This window comes from Danaus plexippus, chromosome 19 (genome assembly GCF_018135715.1).
Source record: "Danaus plexippus chromosome 19, MEX_DaPlex, whole genome shotgun sequence".
Lineage (NCBI taxonomy): Eukaryota > Metazoa > Arthropoda > Insecta > Lepidoptera > Nymphalidae > Danaus > Danaus plexippus.
In genome coordinates, this window is record NC_083549.1 from 247,408 (window position 1) to 269,479 (window position 22,072).

The following is a 22,072-nucleotide window of genomic DNA, read 5'->3' on the forward strand; positions in this document are numbered from 1 at the left end:
CTTTTGTGTTAAAACTTATTTAATACTTCAAAAGATCCGGTTCAAATAAAACTAAAGCAGAGCATATGTGCATGCCTACTGACGTCATTACTTTGAATTTGTAACTGTCTTTGAAAGATGGAATCTTTACTACTCGACATAGCAAACAACATATTGTATTAAATATTCGCTAACGTTATTTTGAAGTCCTTCCACTTATCTTGCTTTTTGTTAGAGGAAACTGTATCAAAATCCGTAGATAAAAAGGAGTTAGGAGTTAGACTAACGCATTATAGTAAATCACATGTTTGTTCACACGGTAGGGTAAATCCGAAAATATGACATTAATTTACCTATTACAATAGCATTTACTCCTATTAATTATTTCTAGGAAACTTCAAAGTTAAAAATCTTGTATTTTAGGCTAACTCTAAGCACTACTATAAATACATTCATTCTGATTTCTTTGAACTTGAATTAAATTACATTTAATTAAAACGGTAAACATTTCAAGTCCCCAAATCATGGCGCCTTCAACAAATGCAAAGTCTAAAGAAATTCCATAAATTGTTTAAAGGAATTCTAATTTGATCCGAAGTGGAAATTCGACAATTGCTTCTGACGGACAGACGGACGGAGCCGACGGTTATTGTTTTGCGATACGAAATCCTATCAAATACGGACACAATTCGTTTCAAACTAACGATTGCGGTTTCGCTGACGCATGGTTTCGGTCAGTTTCAATTTAAGCAGAAAATTTGAAAATCGCTATACACAGCGTTATTAATGCTGAAACAGAAAAGTTTCATATAATTCACATTAGCGTTTCGCTTTGTGGGGCTCCGAAGCAATCGGAAGGCTATCACTTTGTGGTGCATTAGAACTAGGCAATACCACACAAAGCTGCAGAAAAACCGTCAACAAACGATACAACTGGGACAAGCACAAAGTGGGGCAGACAAAGGTGTCCATTTGACGCTACGATTACGATGCATTGATATAGTATTCGTTCTGACGGTTACATTACGAGGTTTGGTTTGAGTTATCACCACGAACAAACACTGAAACACACTGAAACTTTAAGTAACTACATTAATTTATAAAAATCTTATTATCCTAATATCAAGAAAATATTCAAAATTTTATTACAATATTAATATCTTTGTAGGTACTAGGAATACAGGTACATATAAGGAAATTTATTTAATTCTAAACACAACTATCATACTTCACGTTCTCTATAACTAAAGAAAATCATCGATACATCGTTTCGTAAAACTGCATCATCTAAATTTTTAATTGCAATGTATTTTTTTATCCGAATAAAATGCTATGACATAATATGTAAACTTCAGTCTGTAACCAAGCCCTCCTCATTAGAGTATTGCGCTAACAAACAATCCATTTTCCTTGTCATTGCATTCTAAATTGACATCGAGTTCTGTTGAATGAGTCGCATGTATCATAGCGTCAACTAATTGACAGCCCGCATCTCTTCCACCGTGCCTTTCATCGCGTACGTTGATTTTAGCTGAGTGTTTGTCCTCTCGACACTCGATCTGGCCTTGTTTAGACCAGCAATTAATCTCTCGTCTAGTGCAACGAGTTTGTTTTCCAGACCCGAATTTAAAATACATTTTGGAAAAGCGTTTTTTGATGTGATAAATATTCGCTACAAGGTGCGTGAAATATTTGATTTTTTTATGGAAATTTACCATTAATGTTTATCCCGTGCTGCAATTTTGTCGATGTTCAATAAAATATTTCATATTCAATATGAAAATAGAACTGTTCTATGATCACGACATGCAAATACAGCATAATGCGGCTCTCAATAGATATTTGCATTGTGCTAGTATAGATCTCCTTATTCTCTTCCGAGGACATTGATTCAACGTCCTAATGTTAATGTATTCGGATCGATCCAACGGCTGCTAGGAGTTATGTTAATGGTCTGAAAATTATATATTAAATTAAGGGAAAGCTTAAGGAAAATTGAAATGTAATTTGCAATTTTAACGGAAAAAATAAATTAATTATCATTCATGATGTGAATCGATATTTTGAATGGCAATATTTTCTAATAATAAATAAAACTATAATAAAATATCGCATATGCAACATGGTTTTGTTATTTTTCTACCTTTTGTACATACATCTTTTATATTGTGAAGGTTACAATGCAGTATTATTAGTTTTATTTCAGTATTAGCAATAAAACAAATGGCCTCCGTTTAACTTTCCTCATAAGCAGACTGCAGCCATACGCTAACTAATGTAAGGTCGTTAGTTGGTTCACATAATTTTCCTTTCTGTTTATTTCTTTTATTTATACTTGTGGTTGTACCCAATTGTAATATAAACATAAATGTTGGAGGCAAATTATTTTGTTCACTACTTATTCCACGACGTGTTAAATTTACTAGAGCTTCATTAAAAGTTGGCCAGAGTCCAGAAAGATATTGGGCACTCGGGCTAAGCTTGGCTCATTATGCCTGCACGATTCGAGATACAGTTTTGTGACTTTTGACTTGATTAATTAAAAGTTGTCGGCGACTAAATATGTTCTTTCAAAGTTCGAGATTAAAGAGGAAGTATTAAGTAGAGCGAGTGGTAATTTTGGTCGATTGTTGGCTCGTTATGTGTTTGGCTTTAAGATTTCAACATTTAATATGAGTACTTTGTCTTGTTGCTTCAGAGTTTTAGTATAAAATTTATAATTAATTATATAATATCGATATTTTCTGTAATGCTGAGTATCTGTTTGATAATGAAATATGTTTGACTTTTATTTGTATATTATATTTAATTTCCCTGTGTTGTATGCAACAACTTATAATGTAACAAAATTTTAAAATTTCAAGCAAAATATCATAGTAATGTAAGAATTGAATGAAATAACTGTCATGCTTTAACTGTTCAAGACAGAACTTAATCTTAAAGTTACTGGAATTGTGGAGTACAAAATAGCATCCGACCTCATTACACACAAAGACGATTCTTAGCAAGAACATGTAAAACAAAATACTCGTGTTACTCGGCTACATTTGTCAGGCGTAGTATGACAGTCGCGAGGCGGGTGAGGTCATGCCATTCCAAATTGCACACTAATATTGTACCACAAGAATGATATTTGAATGGTTGATGTGATATAATTTGCATACACATCGGAAACTTGTCACCATTGAGTTGGGGACGGATGGTGTTGGCAGATGACAACATTTGGTGTTTGACCGCTCTACCTTTGATTGTGTGTCGTGTTGCGGAACCGGTGTTATATGTATATTATATATATATAAAACTCGGGAGATTTCATAGTTACATTGTAGACGAAATCATACATGAACAAAAAAAAATACATTTTCTTTGTAAATAATTGATGAAATTAGCCAGGTCTGTTAGAATTTGTGTCAGTCACCGTCTTTATCAAAAGAATGCAGAATTGGTCTATACATAGATTTAAATAGTCGTTTCAGATATCTAGAACAAAAATCAAAAATACATATTATATAATAGAATAATTACTAATTCGTAAAACCCTTTCTTTTAAGAGATAACTATTTTGAAATAATATGCAAAATACTTCATAAATAGTTAAAATGATCGAAAGTTTTGTCGCCGCGACCATCCATTAGGCTCTCTCGCCGACCTTAGTCCGAATATTGAATATAAAAATGATACATTATTACCGTCGCCTATATATTTGGATTGAGGAGAATATAATACGTCATGAAATTGGAAATAGGGGCGAAAGTACGATATAAATTATATATAAGGTGTATTGGAAAAATACCCTCACCTTATAAATGATTTCATGTTAGTTTGTTTTTTAAATATGCATATGTTTTTCCAAAACTAAACTAAATTGATTTAATTCATATTTTAAAGTTAATATTGTCGGTACTATCACGGGGACCCGTTATCGTTATAATATTGAATAAAATGAAACGATGCTGTTTTATTTGATTTTATATCAATATTTTAGAGTTAATGCTACAATAAGTTTATATATTAGAATGTTGCTTATAAATCACAAACAATCCCACAAGCGCTTTTGGCAATTGAAAATATGTCACATCATAATTATAATATAAATTGGTTCTCGTCAATTACAATAAATGGTATCGGAGTTCTCCGTTGAACGCGCTCATTGGACGGTTAATTTGATAACGAGTCAAATTATTATCGAACGCACGAAACGATGCGAGCAATAAACTGGCGCAGGATTACAACAATGACAAATTTATGATTGCCATAAATATAAAACAACAAAGAAAGAAAATCCTTAAATCGTATCACAGAGCTGAAACTTTTATTAGGTACATTTGAATCAAAAAGCCTAGCTGAAGTAAATCACGTGAAAGGTTGTCCAAATTAGGATTTATATGCGACGGAATGACGGCGATTGTTTGTAAAGAATCTGTACTTTAAAATTAAATATCTCGAAATGGAGTATAATCTAATGGCCAGAGTTATTTATTGTTGACGGTCTGTTGAATTACCTACGAGTATCATAAGCGTATCAACCGTCGGCACATCACACTGGACTCTTTTATGGCTCTCTTATAATAATATTATTAATGTAATCATATAAGGGCGACATGTTTCGGAGCTGCGGTTATCCTGTATGTTTTCAGGTCCAGGTTGAAAAGTTTTATTGGCCAAAATGATAAAGACCCTTTTTTTGGCCATAATTAATTATTGCAGATGTCAGGTAATACCGCTTTATTTATAGCGGGCATCACGCCACCAAACAGATTGCATCAGCGAATTAATATAAATGATCCTTATCCATTAATTGAAGCATTAAATATCCAGCGGAATCAATTTAAGTCTGTTTTTCATTATAATTCACAACGCATATAACACTACTATTAAATTTGAAAACCAGTTTGATATTATTAGATCGCTTTTAGTTTTGCGTAATACATGCTTGTAATGTCATAAACAATTATAATAAAGTTGTGCTCGTTATAAATTATAAATTTCAATAATATTATATCGTTTCAACATAAAATGTACTTGTTACTGTGATATTCACACACACACACACACACACACACAGTCTTACAATTTAATGTACTCTGTGATATCTATTACAGGTTTATAAATACCGAACATCAAAACACACTACAGTTAATAAGAAACTTGATATAGCAGACTGAAATATATTGAATTATATATTATTTGTAGAAAATACACATCTCAGTTGTTTATATATTTTCCCGGGACATACTCTAAGGTACTCCACTCTTCACAATCTAAAACGACATTTCCCGACATTCTTTATTGGACCGACCACTTTTACAGCATCGAAAATATTTACCGATAAAAATCTAAAAGTCAAGAAGAACATTTTGTAAAACGTATGCAAGAATATAAGCGTATTTGTTTACCTTTAATAACATTTAATTTTATTAGACTTTAAGCTCTCAAGGAAAAAGTAATCTAACCGTAGAACAGTTGTTTCGTTTGAAACATTTAAATTTTAATGTAATAAGCTATTCATTGTGATTTGTCATGATCCAAAATAAGAAACATTTTCAACAAACAAAAAGAACGGAATAATAAAATTTCAGATTAATCGAATAATTCAAACAAAGTGTTATTTACTTTTGACATTCAAATCAGTGCAACATGAATGTCTCGCAATTATTTCGGCGGTGAGAATTTCATAAAAATATTTATGACCGTTTGTGACCTCTTGTGACCGCTTCTCTGATAACATTGAAATAAAACTATTCATTTGATATTAATTTAGTTTACTTAATGAAGCTAATTTGCACAAATAAAGTTATTTTAATGATTTTGTCTTAGTTATTATTTTATTTTAATTCAAATAATTTATTATATTACCATTGGTAACCTTCGCTTTTGATAAAAGACTGTGAGAAAAATTCTCAAAGCTAGAGATCGGGTGCAAAGTCGATTGCCTTTTCAACTTTGACTCTGAACAACTACCTTTGAATATTCACTGGGATGAGATTATACAGGCGTCAGGCGTGTTCAAGAAAAGTTGCAGCTGGTTGGGAAAAGGCAATCTTAAATGAGTTGACGTTTGCCGTTATGTTTATAATCTCATAAAAATTTAACCAGTTATTTGAACATGTTATGAAACTTTAAATAATAAAACGCCTATGGTATTTTTTCATTGAATATAATTCATTAAAATAGACGCGTGTTTATTTAATAAAGTTCATTATAATTATATTTAGTTGTTTAAGTTTTGTATGAGTAATCGTAGAAAGAATAAGCCATAAGAAAAAGTCGTAGAAACGTAGATTATATTTTATTTCACGCGTTCTCCATCAACATAAATCTTAGCTTTGCCATAACAATAGAACTAGTTAGAAACTTGTTTGGTAAAAGACTTTAATTTCTGTAATGATAGAGCCTATTTATTATTTAATATTATGATGTAAATAGGCGTATACATGTATAAATATAAAGCACATTGTTTTATTTCAGTTGATCCACTTGTCTTTATTGTTAGGAGTTTCGTCATAATAACATATAGCCTTAGGTGCATACAAACAAGTTACTCAAATGCAGTAATTTTAAAATAATCAAGAGTTCAGATAAGTCTGAAATTATATTCACAATAATTTGTTAAATTAAAAGCGTAGATAAAGTTTATTCTTATATGGAAAAATTATTTATTTCTCACCTTCAATGAATAGAGTCAAAAGTTCGATTTTCATCTCCCTATTGTAACCAAATATGGAGTCCCATATACTCAAGTGAGCTGAGCAAACAAAAAAGAGGATTTCGCCAAAATTCGACCAGTATTTGAGGGAATTCCTTTCACGGACGTGTAAAAAAGGACCAAAAATTTCCAATTATTTTTATCCCTAAAAAGTTATTTAACGTTACCGTGAGCTCGTGAAAGTTATCTGGATTTGAAATGAGAATATCTTCAGTACTTTTGACATTTTTAATTTCTTATATAAACACATAGGGGCAAAATATGTCTTATAATGTAAGTTTATATATGCTGTACTTGCTTTCGTACAAAATTATTTTGAGATAACAAATCGTCAAGATCAAACTAGGAAGTGATAAAATTCCTAAATTTATCAGGTCTAAAGATCCGTTTTAGAAATTGGAATAATTTAGTGGACTTCCATATAACGTACCGGCAAACTTAATATTTTGCTAAGAAGTTCATTAACAGAATTTTGAGCAGGTCATTATTATACTTTCTATAAAAATTAATAATTTTTCCAATCGTTAGATCTTAACAAATAATAAAATAGTTAACAAAACCATTAATTTATTCCTTTTAAATAGAAATCGGTTATTTTTTTTAAGAATTGATTTTAATATAATTAAGAATCCCTTTCATTAACATTAATTTCAAAAATGGATATCAATACTAACAAAATAAAAAATGAAAACAATGGAAGTCATTGAATATAAGCTCGTTAATTTACTACAAATAATATTATTAATATACTACATAACAAACACAGCGTTATTTGTCGATCTCTAGTTATTTTATTTCTTGTTGTCTCAAAACATCTGAAAGGTTTTTAAAGTTGTTGTTAAACAAACATGATGAATTAAAAAGTAAATATAAAATAGAGACGTCCAAGATAACATTTAGTTTTGAAGTTTAATGCGAGGTCCATAGAAAAATATACGAAAAAAATAATGATGTTATAAAGTAAGTAAATGTGTTATTGGAAGTTTCTTTAAGAATATCTAATATCTTATTACAATATATCTCCCCGTTTACTAACAATATGGACCCAGAAATAACGGGAATACAGGGTCAGTATTATATCAAAATTGAAAGAGGGCCAACCCACGTTTACATATTTATGAAGTATGTCCGAGAGGTAATTTATACTATCTCGTATACAGATATTGGTGTAAGGAAGGCTTAAGTATAATAGGGTGAGTGTTCTCCGATCATCCTCCCATCGATTGGTAGATTACAGCCGAGGACACTCGTTATACGTGTTTATCATAGATATACCTTCACCGACCCCCCCGTAATGACGTGAAGAAAGTATCTTAAGTAACGAATGGCCCGTTTACATACCTTTTTGTACCTTAACAACATTAGTATCCCATAAGAGTCGTACTGTTATTTATTTTACTATTATTTATTTACATGAACATTCATATAAATAAATACATATGATAAGTAAACCAATTTCAAGAGTTTACTCAGCGTTAGCCTGATATAATGACACATGTAGAGACGATGAGATTTATGTTAACATTAGCGGCCGTCCTTCACGGAGCTCTCGGAAGCGAGGCGAGTGGGCACAATGTAAAACTGCCGAAGGCGTTTTCACCAGTTACTTACAATTTCCTCCTACCCTCCCTCACTTTTATTTATGTCTCCCTCACAAAATAAATTCACTATAAGTGGTATTTGTGACCGAGAACATTCTCCAACAACGAAGTTTTATGAACGATTAGATTCTGCTTTCGTTTTCTCGGCTATAAAACCGATAGGGGAATATTGTAACTGTTTAAGTACCCTGTTATTTATTGAACCCAATTTGTAATGCATTCGATAAAATATAATGACTGCGTGATATTCTGACGTCGTTAGGTTATATTAGGGTTGGCAATTTTTTTCTTGGATCAGTACGTATAATAACATTGTATTCAAAATATCTACTTGAAAATAGAAACGAGGGTTGGCTTTAGTAATTCTGTATAATTCTGAAATAAACAAATGTATGTAAATTCGCGAAATTCGTGGAACATTTATCGTGGTTTAACTAGTATATTGTAAGATAATAGTATACTCTAAATATGAAAATAGTTTATACAATTTAAATACTTGAATAATACTTCTGTATGTATTTTATATAACAGTCATTATGGAAAAGTTTATTCTAAAGAAACTAAAAGCAAAACAAACTTTAAAGCCCCATGAAATCCACCAATGCATCTTGAACACCATATGCAAATTCGTTTGCTTTAAAGTTAGATTACGTGCCATCATGAATCCTTTTACCGAAGCCGCGTGATTTTCTCTTAAAATATTCACCACGTTAGTTGGCGGCAGATGCTACTTTATACGTCTCCCAGACTTTACATAAACGTTATACCGCGACCTCAACCTGATGCAGTTTAGGAAAATTTTACTGAAATTATCATTTAATAGGTGATTTGTATGATATACACAATCAGGTTCACTGGGTTAAATACCTTGATTGAATGCCGCTAAAATCTGAAAATGTATGTAAATCTCTGGTGTCGATAATGAGAAGTGAAGCATTCAAGTTTTCTCCGCGCTGTTTTAATCTCTTCCACCCGAGTGGAAGCATTCCGACTACTGGCAGAAAGATTATTTGATCATTCGAAAAATACCATAACTCTGTTGTATTTACAGTGAGTGAAATTATTTAATTTTATGTATTCTTGAGGTTCTTTTACTAAATAATATTCCTATTCCTATTAAAATTTTGAAAGTGGTTTTATATGATATCACACCCTTACTATTCAATCCAAAATCCTCACTTGAAAGTTCTAGTATGTTTTTTTATTATGTCCTTGCATGATTGTTTTAGATATCAAGTACAGATATGACTATGATGATACAAAATTACTCTCTAATTGAAAGCTGTCCTCGTTACGTTTACGTAATTTTTATTCCATCAACAAATCGTATGAAACGAGAATAAAACTCGTATAAATAAGTTTGAATTTTTACAAATCAGCAGAATGAAATTAGATTGAAATACGTGCGATTTGATTTGCAGAAATTCACTCGACCACATTACATTACGCGATACGGCTGTTCTATAAAATGAGATTCCATCTTACTGAGAAAAGGATTCTTCATATAAATAATGTATAAACTTTACTGAACTCAAATGCGTTTTTTATTATTATTAAATACATTTTTAATTTAGTTTTAAAATGAAGAATTTTAACTGGTCTTACGAGCTAATATGTAATATAATAAATTTCAACTTAAAGTGTGCGGTCCCAAGAACCGACAATATGTACATGATTTTATGTGCTAATTCTTTACTATTAAACTTCTCAGCAGGTTGTCCTGTCTCCTTTCTAACTATCTCCGAGGAAGCGGCAAGGACATGTTTTACGTCTAATAAAAGAATTCTCGAGTAAAACAAAAACTAGATAACTATATCAGAGTATATAGGATTTTGTAATTAATAGAGTTTGCATTTCTAAACACAATTGAAGGTTAAGTATTTACCAAACACCATATACAATAATTATATGAATATTCATACATTTTGACTGTTCAGTAGCGGTTAGATCTCTTGATGTTTTACGATCGTTCTCAGAAGGGTTGTTTTGTTATGGAACCCCGTCGATATGATGGGGATTAGCAAAGCACTTAATTTTATGCCTGTTCTTACACAGTATACACATAGCTGTTGTAACGTGCTAATAAAACATTTCGGAAATTCAAAGATTGTAAATATCATTTTATGAAAGTCACCTTCATATTATACAGCATGTAGAAAGAGATTACAACTCTAATTCCTGTAACATCGGTCGATTATGTTTTCTGAACTATTTATTCGATGCTTGTCTTCGTGTTGTATACACGTTAGCTTTCAGTCAACACCTTCAGAGCACCGCTAAAGCAGTATATCCAAGCTTCGATGAAACGTCGATATTTATTCAGCCTCGCAAACAAGCGTGAGTTTTCCTTGTTAAAAACACTGGATGACAATTCGGCAACAATATAAACTCCGTTTATAACATTTTCGAAGCCGGATTTACCTATAGTTTAACAAGTAAGCTTTTTCTTCATTGCTAGTAATTAAAGAAAGTGCCCGATCACACTACAGTCTACATAAAGAATTCACCGCAGTTCAAACCGTAAATAAAGTAGTCTCTTTTCAGTGCGCTAGTTCAATTTGCCCTGCATTAACCATAAGCTGACAATTTATTCGCGGCTACAACTTTATGTACCATTTTTCTCTTGCGAAACTGAAAATGGTGAAAATAAAAACTTAATCCAACTTTATTACATGCCTCACATTTTTCTCTACTAAACAGCATAACAGTAGATTTAATCTGACCCATTTGCATCTATTATCAACGGAATTTCAGTTAAAGTTTACACAGAAGCCTAAATTATAACCTAGACTTTACAAATTAGCTACTTTGGTATGGTTAATTTAGAGTAGATAATATTTTAAAGTAAAGTAGGTTTTTAAATGAGAAACGGGCTCCTCATGAAGTGACGACTCAAGATTTTTTTTTAGAATTAAACACAAATTTAGAATAAGTATACAAAAGTCACGGGTTCGAATCCTTCTTCTGACAACGAATTTTCAATCGAACCAATATTATTTTTTCAAATTAAATTAGTACATATTTCTTTTTAACCTTTTAATTTTTTTGCTTTGATTTTCAATTTAACGCTAATAAGTAGACTCAATAATTACTAGAATCATTTAACACGATAAATATATGTCGGAAATGAGTCTAAGCCGTGGTTTTTAAAGAGTGACGTCACCATAACTGACTTCACTAATGCCTATATTCTTTAAAGTCGTTAGGATCTCCTCGGATAACCTCGTAGACGTTTGACGAATCCCTTACTTCCAAGAGGTCCGTACCCTGCAATGGCTTGAGCGAGAATTCTTTTTTTTTATAAAGGGGAAAATCATCATAAGACCCCTCTTGTCCTAGGTGAGGCAAGATCCCTCTTACTGACTAAAAACCCCCCGTACCTTCTCCTGCTCGTAGCCAGGCTTCGGTACATCATTGCGCTTGCACCCGCAACCCGGCTTGGCAACGGCTCTAGGGCCCCATCTGTGTTGGTCTAATGTATCTTTGAGGCGCGCGCGGTACGCTACGCGCCGTACGCTTAGGTCTGGTTCTGATCGGGTGACAAGCTACCCTTGCTCGCCGTCCGCAAACGCGCACTTACGGTGGCTGGAGATCATCTCGCGATCCCCAACGCCTGGAGCGTCCCCTGCGGCGGCTGGGGCGTGAGGAGGATCGTTCCCTCCCGCGCTCCACATCCTCCTTAGCTAGCATGACTGCTTCGCAGAAGGAGGAGACGGCTTCCCAGTGCCTCTTGCTCCGCACCATGGCCTGAACTAAGGCTGAAAGCGAGAGGTCGCCGCCGCCGATGGCTACCCAGAGCACACGGCGGTGCTCAGCCCAAGCAAGCGAGACTCCCTGTAATCTGTACTCTCACCTCTATTTATACCAACATTGTTGAGACTACACTTGCACAGGTGGCTACGCAAACCGTTACGTGGGTGACGCCTGGTAATTCCTATTACCCTCAATTATTAGTTATACAAATAATAAGAATTTTGCCCAGATATTTTTATAGCAATATAACATAAACCTTTTCAGTAATTTCATGTTGGTTTAGACTCCAAGATATTTTTTAAATAATCTTTATGAATATATTAATACAAAACAAAATCCAGATTATGCAGTCATTATGCGATTGTATCTGAGGGCGGTAAAAACTTGGCTCGGCCAGCCTGTAACGCCGGCTGCCAAATATCTCCACCATCGTGTGTGCGCATAGTTTACTCTCGATTTACAACAAACAGTTTTAAATGAGAATAAATTTTATGTATTAATATACATATATGTATATAAGATTTTACTCTACAGGTAGCTCACTGAACGCCTCCTTAACGTCTGGACCGATATGATTTTTAGAATATATGTTGCGTTTTATATCTCTATACTCGATTAGAGCAATGCTGATGTTCACGCGGATGGAGTCGCGGACAATAAGTAGTATTATTTAGAAACTTTGCGCTTTTATATCAAATGTACATTTCAAGCATTGTATGAATAAATCTATTAAGAAGGTACAATAAGTAAACCACTCGTTGGATAATATTGATTCAGGATTAAAGATGTTTCCATTCCTCTTATTGCGATAGCGGATCGGCAACTATTTATGAATATTTTTTTTTATTTCTTTAACGTATAATGTTTTCTTTTAAATAAATAATATGAATTAATAAAAATTCTTTTAAAAATCATTTTACAAAAAGGCAGTTCTTATAATATTTTTATGAGAATGAAATTTAACATTGAAAATTTTAGGTTCTTATTCAACAGATATGTATTTGATTATGAAATAGAGAAAATATAATTATGATAAAAGCAAATATTAAATTAATTGTTATGGCGGCTTAATGTTAAGTGTTTTGAAAACCAAAATTAGATCAGTAAAATAGATGATTTATACACATATGTTATTATTTTCTTTCTTGTTTGTATACTTTATATAGTTTCCTTGTTTTGTTTAAACGAACATCCAGGATGCGGGATCCAATAGAATTATTATAGTCACCTTTCAACTTAGTATCGAACCGATCGAATTAAACCCTATTCATTTCATTAAACTTGCGGACCGGTTCAATTTATATCGAAACCATTAATACGTCTCCAAACAACACGAGTATCAATATGTTCACAGCCCGCTATTAAACCCAAAACCTATATACTGTCGTTCAATAACCGAGTTAGTGCATCACAAGTTTGAGCCTTGTGATCATGTCACAAAGTATAATTTTAAACGTACAAGGGCGTGGTTCTAAGAGGAATCGCAGTGTACATTTCTTATTCATACCAAATTATGTTAAAAACAGAGTGGATAGGATTCGTCTTCATAAGAAATAGAATATTTATATCATGACGTATAAGGATTACAACATTATAATTGTTGTATAAAATATATACAAACCTCACGATCAACAATAAATTCATGTTACTTTAATCTGTTAAAGACAACTGTAATCCAAGTCGATATTGTGAAGTGTTTAATAAATCATTATGTCATTTCACTACGAACTCTGCGGTGCGGATAGACGCCAGTTCACTTAGTTAGGCTTCGAAACCAAAATCTCACTGAGACAGACTTAGTGACCAAAACAAAGCCATCGGATTATTATTCTCTTGGTGTAACCCAAACTGATTGTGCTCTGTTGCCTGAGTGATTATAACTCTGCGACTTGTGATTGAAACGACGTCTAATGTATGAAGATTTGACAAACTTGGATACAACTAAGCTAAGGATTGATTACATCGATGCGTACGATAGTAATATACAATGTTACAGGTGTCGTGTAACATTAAGAGTATTTTATTAAGGAGGTGTTTGTTACACGCACGAGTTTTATAGCAACACGTTAAAGCCTTTTAATGTTCATGGGGCCCGCGTTGCGGTAACTAATGATGTGTAAAGTGAACAGCAGCTCTGTATATTAAAGGCTTTTTTGTCAATAAAATAATAATTGTAAAATAGTTTTATTAATATAATAATGTGAAATCATAATTGTATCTTTCATCACTTACACGACCCCTCGGTAATATATAATATAAGATACATACAACGGTATACATTTATCGCCAACCGACGGCCGACCTCTATTACCCGGTAAAAGCCTTTATCACGGCCGGAAAGTCACACCTTTACTATACAGTCCATTGAGCCCATATTTCTATAAGATATTAATAAATCGGTACATCGCCACGCACGTCCTCATTAAATTCATATGGTGTCAATGTTTTATTACCAATTATATAAACTGTGATGTGAGTGTTTTAGAATGTACAAAAAAAATTAAAAAAAGCTACATAGGATGTCTTTGTGACGTTATTTAAAGAAATAAAGACAATGCATGTATTATGCATGCATTTATTTAAAAACTTAGACATTTAAAGCGTACATTAGGCGAAATAGTTTATTCATTACAACATGTTGTGGTCGTTCAGGACAGAAAGCTGAAATTCGAAATCCGATCAAATTTTATCAAAGAAGTTAAAAACAAAAGGTAAAGAAATCAGTGCGTCCTCGCAGCATCAAAGTAAGCTATTAGTAAGAGTACATTTTATTCCGAGGTTAAGTGTAATGGTCTCTCATGCTTTTTTAGAGTCAGGTCACTTTAAATGCAAATGTCAGCTTTGTTGTGTGCTTTTTGGCCATTGCTGTTAAAATATTTAAGTTAATTTAATGTCACAGTTAAATTGATAAAACTAACATTATCTTTTTCAGTTTCAACAATATGCTAATTGTGGAAAATTTAATGGAGTTAGTATGCGTTAGGGAGACGTCCTTCCATTTTTAGATTGACATCTATTCTTTCATCAGAGGTGAGAAACCGTCACTTCTAACTTATCAAAATCCTCACCGCAAACTATTGCGACGTAAATACATCGTTAATGGTATAGTTTATATAAGAATCCTTAAATTTTCGACAGCCAAGACTTTTTAGAAAAGCTTTTTTGTCCCAAATGTTATTATCAGAACTTACTTTATGTATATACGAGCGGTACTTTAAATCTATATTGATTGCGGTTCCTAAATAAGGTTACTTCTATTGTACAGTAAATAATTTTGAAAGCAAAAAGCTAATCTTTGCCCTTATTCGTTGGACGTTTCCCTTCGACGTTCGACCTTTCTTGTTTATTTCGGTACTCGAGTTGGGTTACAAGAAATACGATTCTTGTGGGAAATAATTGAAATATTCGTAAAGATTTTATTTTGTCTTGGAATGGAAGAGAGATATTTATTACACTACAATATGTTCGTTGTTATTTATAAGGTATCACTAAATATTTTCTATCCTTTCAGGCTTAGTACATTATAAAATATACAAATAAATCCTTTGGAATTATCTGGAATAAATAATACGGGATTATAATTTAATATGTTCGTTTTTCATTATTTAATCTATTATTTGTGGAAATTAATAATATTCTTGTGATTTAATATTATAATCCTACTGAAATGACGTTAGGAACATACTCATGTAAATGCCAAATCCGATTCCATCATTGACATAAATAAATATTTGTTCAAAGCAACCCTTCAAGCTGCGTTTGATACTCCGTCAATATATTCTGCTGTCTCGATCCCTCGCACCGACTCGTTCCAATCGATTACATCTGAATGTCGATGAAGGTTCACTCGTTCGTGTAAGATTTTCAAAATTCATTTCGTTTGATGGAGCTTTAGTGATTTTGTTTATGTACGCTTACAGTTTCGTTTTGATATTCGTTCACTCAAAGCGATAAAGTAATTATGCCGTTTCAGTATTCATAAAAAATTGTGGAGATATTAAAAATACAATGGTAATTTATATTCCTTCTAGGAATTAAGTAAAAAGAGTCCCATTTCAAAGAGCGAGTGGAGTGTTTTGAATTTCAATGCGAAACACAGAACAGCGGTTAGCAATTGCAATGTTAACAAAAGATGTAGGTTTACAAGGAACGTATTATGTAAAGTTGTCATCAGGAGAGATGCCAGTTTGAATTATTTATTAAATTTTACTATGATCTATAAGTTTTTGGCTTAAGACTTTTCATTTTAATTCAATGCTCATGTATACTTTGTATGTATATTTAATTAATCTTGTGAATATATTTTTCAATTTAATAAGAAAAATAATAATCAAAAATTATAGTAAGGAATTTTTGTTTCACTTCCATAGCATTTGAATTATCGAAGCCTCAGTATTGAAATCCTTGTTAACAAATGAGGAAACGAGCAAAGCTCGTCCAGCACGGACTGTGACACATCTTACACGTCTGCATAACTTACGCCACAATCTGTATTTCACTGATCTTATGTTAGTATTGGACTCTACTGAACTCAATCTAATTATGTGAATTGTTGCGATGGGATAAAAACGTAATCATAACATTATCATGAAAATCAAATTAATAGTATAATTGTATTAATAATATTCAAGTGTAAATCGTAATAAGTAATATATTAGATGTGTGAGGAGTTCCTTTAGCACTTGCATATCTACCCCCAAGCGTTTTGCGAGCTTAGAGGGAATATTTAAACGAGATTCCGAATGAGGAATTGTTCCTGGAAATGTATTATGTATGTCTAAATGAATGGCGGTTTCTCTTAAGGATTTTTACGTAAAGGGGAAACTCTCCGTGATAATTTATTGCGTTGCCTTTATGATTCCTTATGTTTATATCGAATATATTATGCTCGGGGGAGCGATTAGGATGAAGGTATATTTTTTATGAATTGTTTTTTTCCTGAAAGCTTTCTAAGTAAGATTGAATCTTGTCACGAAGAAAAGTAAATTGTTATATATTTATTTCGGCTTTATTTCGCGTACGTAATGAAATATATTTTATTATAATTTTTATATAATTAATGTAAGTAAAATATATCATATACGTGACGTGTAATACAAAGATTCGATAAAGAAACATTTTTGATATATCCAAAGGAATTTATTTACTCTAGAGACCTGTTATATAACTATTATCAATAAATGAATGTATGTTAAATGAGTAAGATGAGTATGACTCTTGTGGCCTGACCAAAAATTGCCTAAATCCTTTGAATACTGATTGATATGACCTGGTTGGCTAGGAACTACCTGAGAGAGGCTTATGCTCGATGGAGAACATTCGTCTACTTACCTCCAGCGGGCATCGAAGCGGTGGTCACGTAGAAGCAGTGCAGCATCAGCGACAGAAGCATTTTGGTGATCATGATTCACTTGTCCTCTCTCATCCCGTCAGATATCTTTTCATCCATGTTCTAACATTATTCATATATCTTCTTATTATTTTACGCCATTGAATCTGAAACAATATCAAACTCAACTTATATATATGGAAACAAATCCCTAAACAGTTAGTAAACTAAGCTAATTAGTTTTAATGTCTTAAAGATTTATTGTACTTTGTTTAACAAAAAAACTAAAAATAAGTTTCATTTTATTTCCTTTAAAATTCGTGATCCTTCCATCGCTATTTCTATTTTAAGTGAACTAAGACTATGAATAATACTTTTTATATGCTTTTAATTTTTTATTCAATAATCACACAAATATTGAATGCGTGCATATAATAATTTTATTAGAAATCTGCAAATAATAGCGGCTTCGCAAGTAAATTCTCGAAACAACTAGTGACCTTACGTGGGAACAGTAAGTATGCAGGTCATACAGTTCCCAGAGAGCTTTACAACATTTAGAAAGTTGTGTATGAATAGTTACCTGAAGAACTTTAACCAAGTAGTAAAGTATATAAGACAGTTTCACATAGAATACATTATAAAGACGAGATTATAGATAAGTTATGACCTGGGTTGTATTATTTTTAGTTATATTTGGTCATTAACAGTGGAATGTTTTTGGGTGAGAGATTCTGTATCAACTTAATTTGTAAAAACTTTGATTATGATAATGTGAGATTGATAGAAAAAAATGCAATGACGCCAAACATAATAATAAAAGTTATTTTACTCTCACTAGCTTCGTCAAATGTTTTTTTTTTAATATTAAATGGACAAAATATTTAATGTTCATAAAAGTAGTAAATGATTTTAGAGCAAAGATATTGTGATCAAGTTTGAATTCCGTAATAATTTTGTATCCTGGTACCGTAACACCCGGCAAGTATAAATACATTATAAGCCGCGAGGGAAAATCAGCGGTAACCCAACTTCATGGGCGAAACTTCGCTAAAAGCGCCCATGTTTTTCGCTTTTGAGATAAATTTTGTTGTACAAAGTAGGGAATGATAACAGCGTTGAAGCTCAGGATGCAGCTTAGAATACACAATTTTCAAAATATTGTAAGGTACTTAGGTCACGATAAGCTGTAAGTCTTTAAGTTATGGAGGATCTAGTGAAGTTTTTTTAAAATAAAAAAGTATATTTACAGTGATATGCTAATGATACTTTCATGACGATGCTATGATTCATTAGCATATCATTGTAAAATTTACTCCTAAGTTCATGTCTTCTATCTTATGTTCTTTTTTATTTATTTTTTAAATATAACAGTCATAACGAGTTGTAATTTAGTCTTTATTTATGAAGTATATTTTTCACTCTTTAAATTATGATTCCAGCTCCACGACACGTTGGATATGCGGCGTCACATTTAATATATTTACTACAGTTCCATTGCGGGTTAATATTGGAGCGTGCCAAATGTCGGTAGAAGTGGGTCAACAGATTTACGGATGACCTCTGTTATTCTGAGCACCAGGAACGCTAATCTTAAGATTGCCAATACTCTAGTTGACGTTATTATACGAATTCAAATATTTGCTAATGTTTATTTAAGTATGGTTTTTTACCATTTTTATAAAATGTTATGATTCGAACAGTAAACATCAGTCTCCCATTGATTTGAAATAAATATTACCGTACTATTTGTTTTCGACCCAAACGAATTTAACAAAATATTTTGTATTGAATCCTAATATATTCACAATGAATTCCAAAGGTACAGCGATGCTAAACAACCTTACATTGTAGCAATAAATAGAACCCAATGCAGATATCGTAAAACAATAATCTGACAATTTCTACGTACGAAACAGAACATTACCTGCCCATAACATTATCGACGCTATAAAGATAGTCATTCCTCCGAACTCGGATTGCAAATGCTCGCAATTTGCTTTATTGCAGACGGCATATCGCTACCAGAATTTTTAGACCCCCGAATCCTATTTTATTTCCCATGTTGATACGTTTCCTACCTTACATTATGGATTTCAAGGGGCTCAATCTTTTCTGGCTACTGCTGGATACCGTGGTAGATCGCAGGGTTTCTTTCCGCAACATTTTTTCTGCTTTCCAAATTCATTCCATGATACCTTTATTTGTCAAACGTGCCCTCCCTGGAGATTTCGGATACAAGGCCCCTGTTAAACCGAATAAAGATAGAAAGCCATTCAAATTTTTGGGAATATTTAACAGATCTTCGCACTTACGCTTATTCATATAATTTGAAAGATCAGGACTAAGATACTGTAGATTAGGCTCTCGAAAAGAATTCGGTTCCCTAGAGATAAATTAATGAAATTAATTACTTTCCCAAGAGAAACGCCGCGACCTATTTGCTTTACTGATAAAACGGCAGCTGCTCTCTAATTTACTTGTAATGGCTTCTGGTGTATTTATATTTGACAAATATCAAACATAAATTTTGACGTCTAAATCCTTTTTGAAAATATATAAACAAAATATCTTGAACAATCTTCTATCTTTTACTTGAACATCTCATTACATTAATTTCTAAAGTTTGTAAATGGAGATAAGAATTTTTATTAATAATATTTACCTCAATGCAAATGTAATGAATACTTCACAGTAAAGTTTAATTAAGGCGGTAAGTATTTTTAAATATATTAAAGGAGAAAACTACAAGTCAGAAAACAGTGATTAAGAAGTTAAGTAAATCAAATTAGCTTCTCAACAGCGGAAGTAGCCGCTCCATTACTTTCTGCGGTCCGACGCCTTATCGGCTATTTTATTGTTATTTATTGTTAATGTTCGCAATAACTTATGAAGCATGAATATTTATATTTTTTTAGTAAAATTCTGCACAGAAGATTGCTTGCATTTTGGGTTCCTAAGGAACCGTCTATTCGACAATTGATAAATAAAATGATCAAAGTATAAGTGGTTAATAGCAATAAAGTTCAACAGTTACGAATTAATTTACTTAAGCCTACTTTCTTAAATCGAGGGTTCATAGCGAGCATTTAAGTTATCAAGTTCCATAGACCAAGATTAGTAATTGAAAACTTAAGTTTGTTACGTAATTGGGTTTAAGATAGGACTTTCCTTAATCACCCAATGGATCTTTCGAAAGATAAGTCCTTATCTCACTAAAATTTAACTAGACTAGAGGCAATTAGACGCAGACGCTGCGTTGCAAAGGAATTCTGTTAAACTAATTGCATTTCTAACGAAATCGGTAGTTCGGCAATGTTAAGTCAAATGAGTCGGAATTCGACTTAGATATTTGGTCATCGAATATTGGAGAATTGCAATCGTGAGCAACGTTTTAAAAATGATGCATACACTGTGAATACAGACGATATTCTACTTTTCTGCTAGAATTTTAAAACAAACATGTAATAGTTTTATTGTACTAAATAAGTTAAATAAGGTTTAATACTAAATCTATCTTTATCTTGGGATAATTGCGCTATTGTGGAAACGGGAAACAAATCGAGGAGCTGAGTTGTGAAAATGTTTGCTGCCTCTTAATCATGCAAGTTCTCTTAACTACTTTACGCTGCACTACAGAGCACTTTATTGTTTTGCTTGAAGTTTAGGACGACTTTTAAATAAAGAGAGTGCGGTTGAAAGTCGCTATGCAAGTAATTATTTGCTTCAACTGCGACGAAGTGGCGGCTTTCAAGTCTAACCTTACAGGATTTTAAAAGCTTTCTGGAATTTTAGTTTCTTTTTTAATTTTGACATCACAGAAATATTATATATCTTTTTATCTGCGTTGTACACTTCTAGTCAAAAAAATGTTTTGAGAGAAATTCATTTAAATATATACTAAATAACAAATTCATAACTGCATAAATTTTTTTCATAATTTTTTAATTTCCGTTACTATTTTTGTAGTAAAATAGATAGTTTCATAATTATTTTCTAAAAATACCCGCGGGCGTATTTGAAGTATACACCGTCAGGTAAAATGACTTAATTTTTTATTACCAGCAATTAATTTTTCGTTAAAAACGGTGAGCAATCTCCTGGGCTTTATTTAAATATTAGCTTAGGCTTTTGTGAAAAATATTCATTTTGTAAGAAATTTAATGGCGTTAAATAAAATTTTAAAAATCACAATTAAATAGCATTACAAATATATTTCAAACCCTGAAATTAAGATTTTTAATATGGTAAGGAACGCTCATTACAATATGTTATTTCTTACTATTATTACAATGTTTCACTTAATTAATAATAAAACACTTAAGTTTTTATTTATTTATTATTACAAACAAAAATAAATTTTTTGTAAAAAGTTACAAGGGAGTGAGTAATTATAAAATATTGTGAATGTTATTAATATAATAAACGTTATGTTTTTTAATATTCCCCAAGAGACAAACAGAAAACATTGAGTATCTGTAGACCAAAACAAAATAATGGAATCATTATATAACTTAAAGAAACGTCCGTGTGATTTAATTATTTACGTCAGAAAAAAGCCCCATTTAGCGTATAGAGTCACTTTTATTCAGTTTTGACGGTCAACCTCAGTTTAATGGCGTCACGAAGATAAACTGAAATGCAGTTCATCATTATCATATGATTTATACATATAGATAGTAAAATAAACAAGCAATATACATA

The 22,072-nt window shown here is 32.1% G+C and overlaps 1 protein-coding gene across 1 annotated transcript in view; it reads right to left on the minus strand.

The window, feature by feature from the left end:
* LOC116768019 (protein sidekick-1-like) overlaps positions 1 to 22,072 on the minus strand; it is a 112,703-nt gene that overhangs the window by 46,481 nt on the left and 44,150 nt on the right. Inside the window, exon 2 of the mRNA XM_032658637.2 lies at positions 17,371 to 17,535. Within this exon, the coding sequence (XP_032514528.1) occupies positions 17,371 to 17,443 (73 nt within the window). The 5' untranslated portion in view covers positions 17,444 to 17,535. The remainder of the gene's footprint in view (positions 1 to 17,370; positions 17,536 to 22,072) is intronic.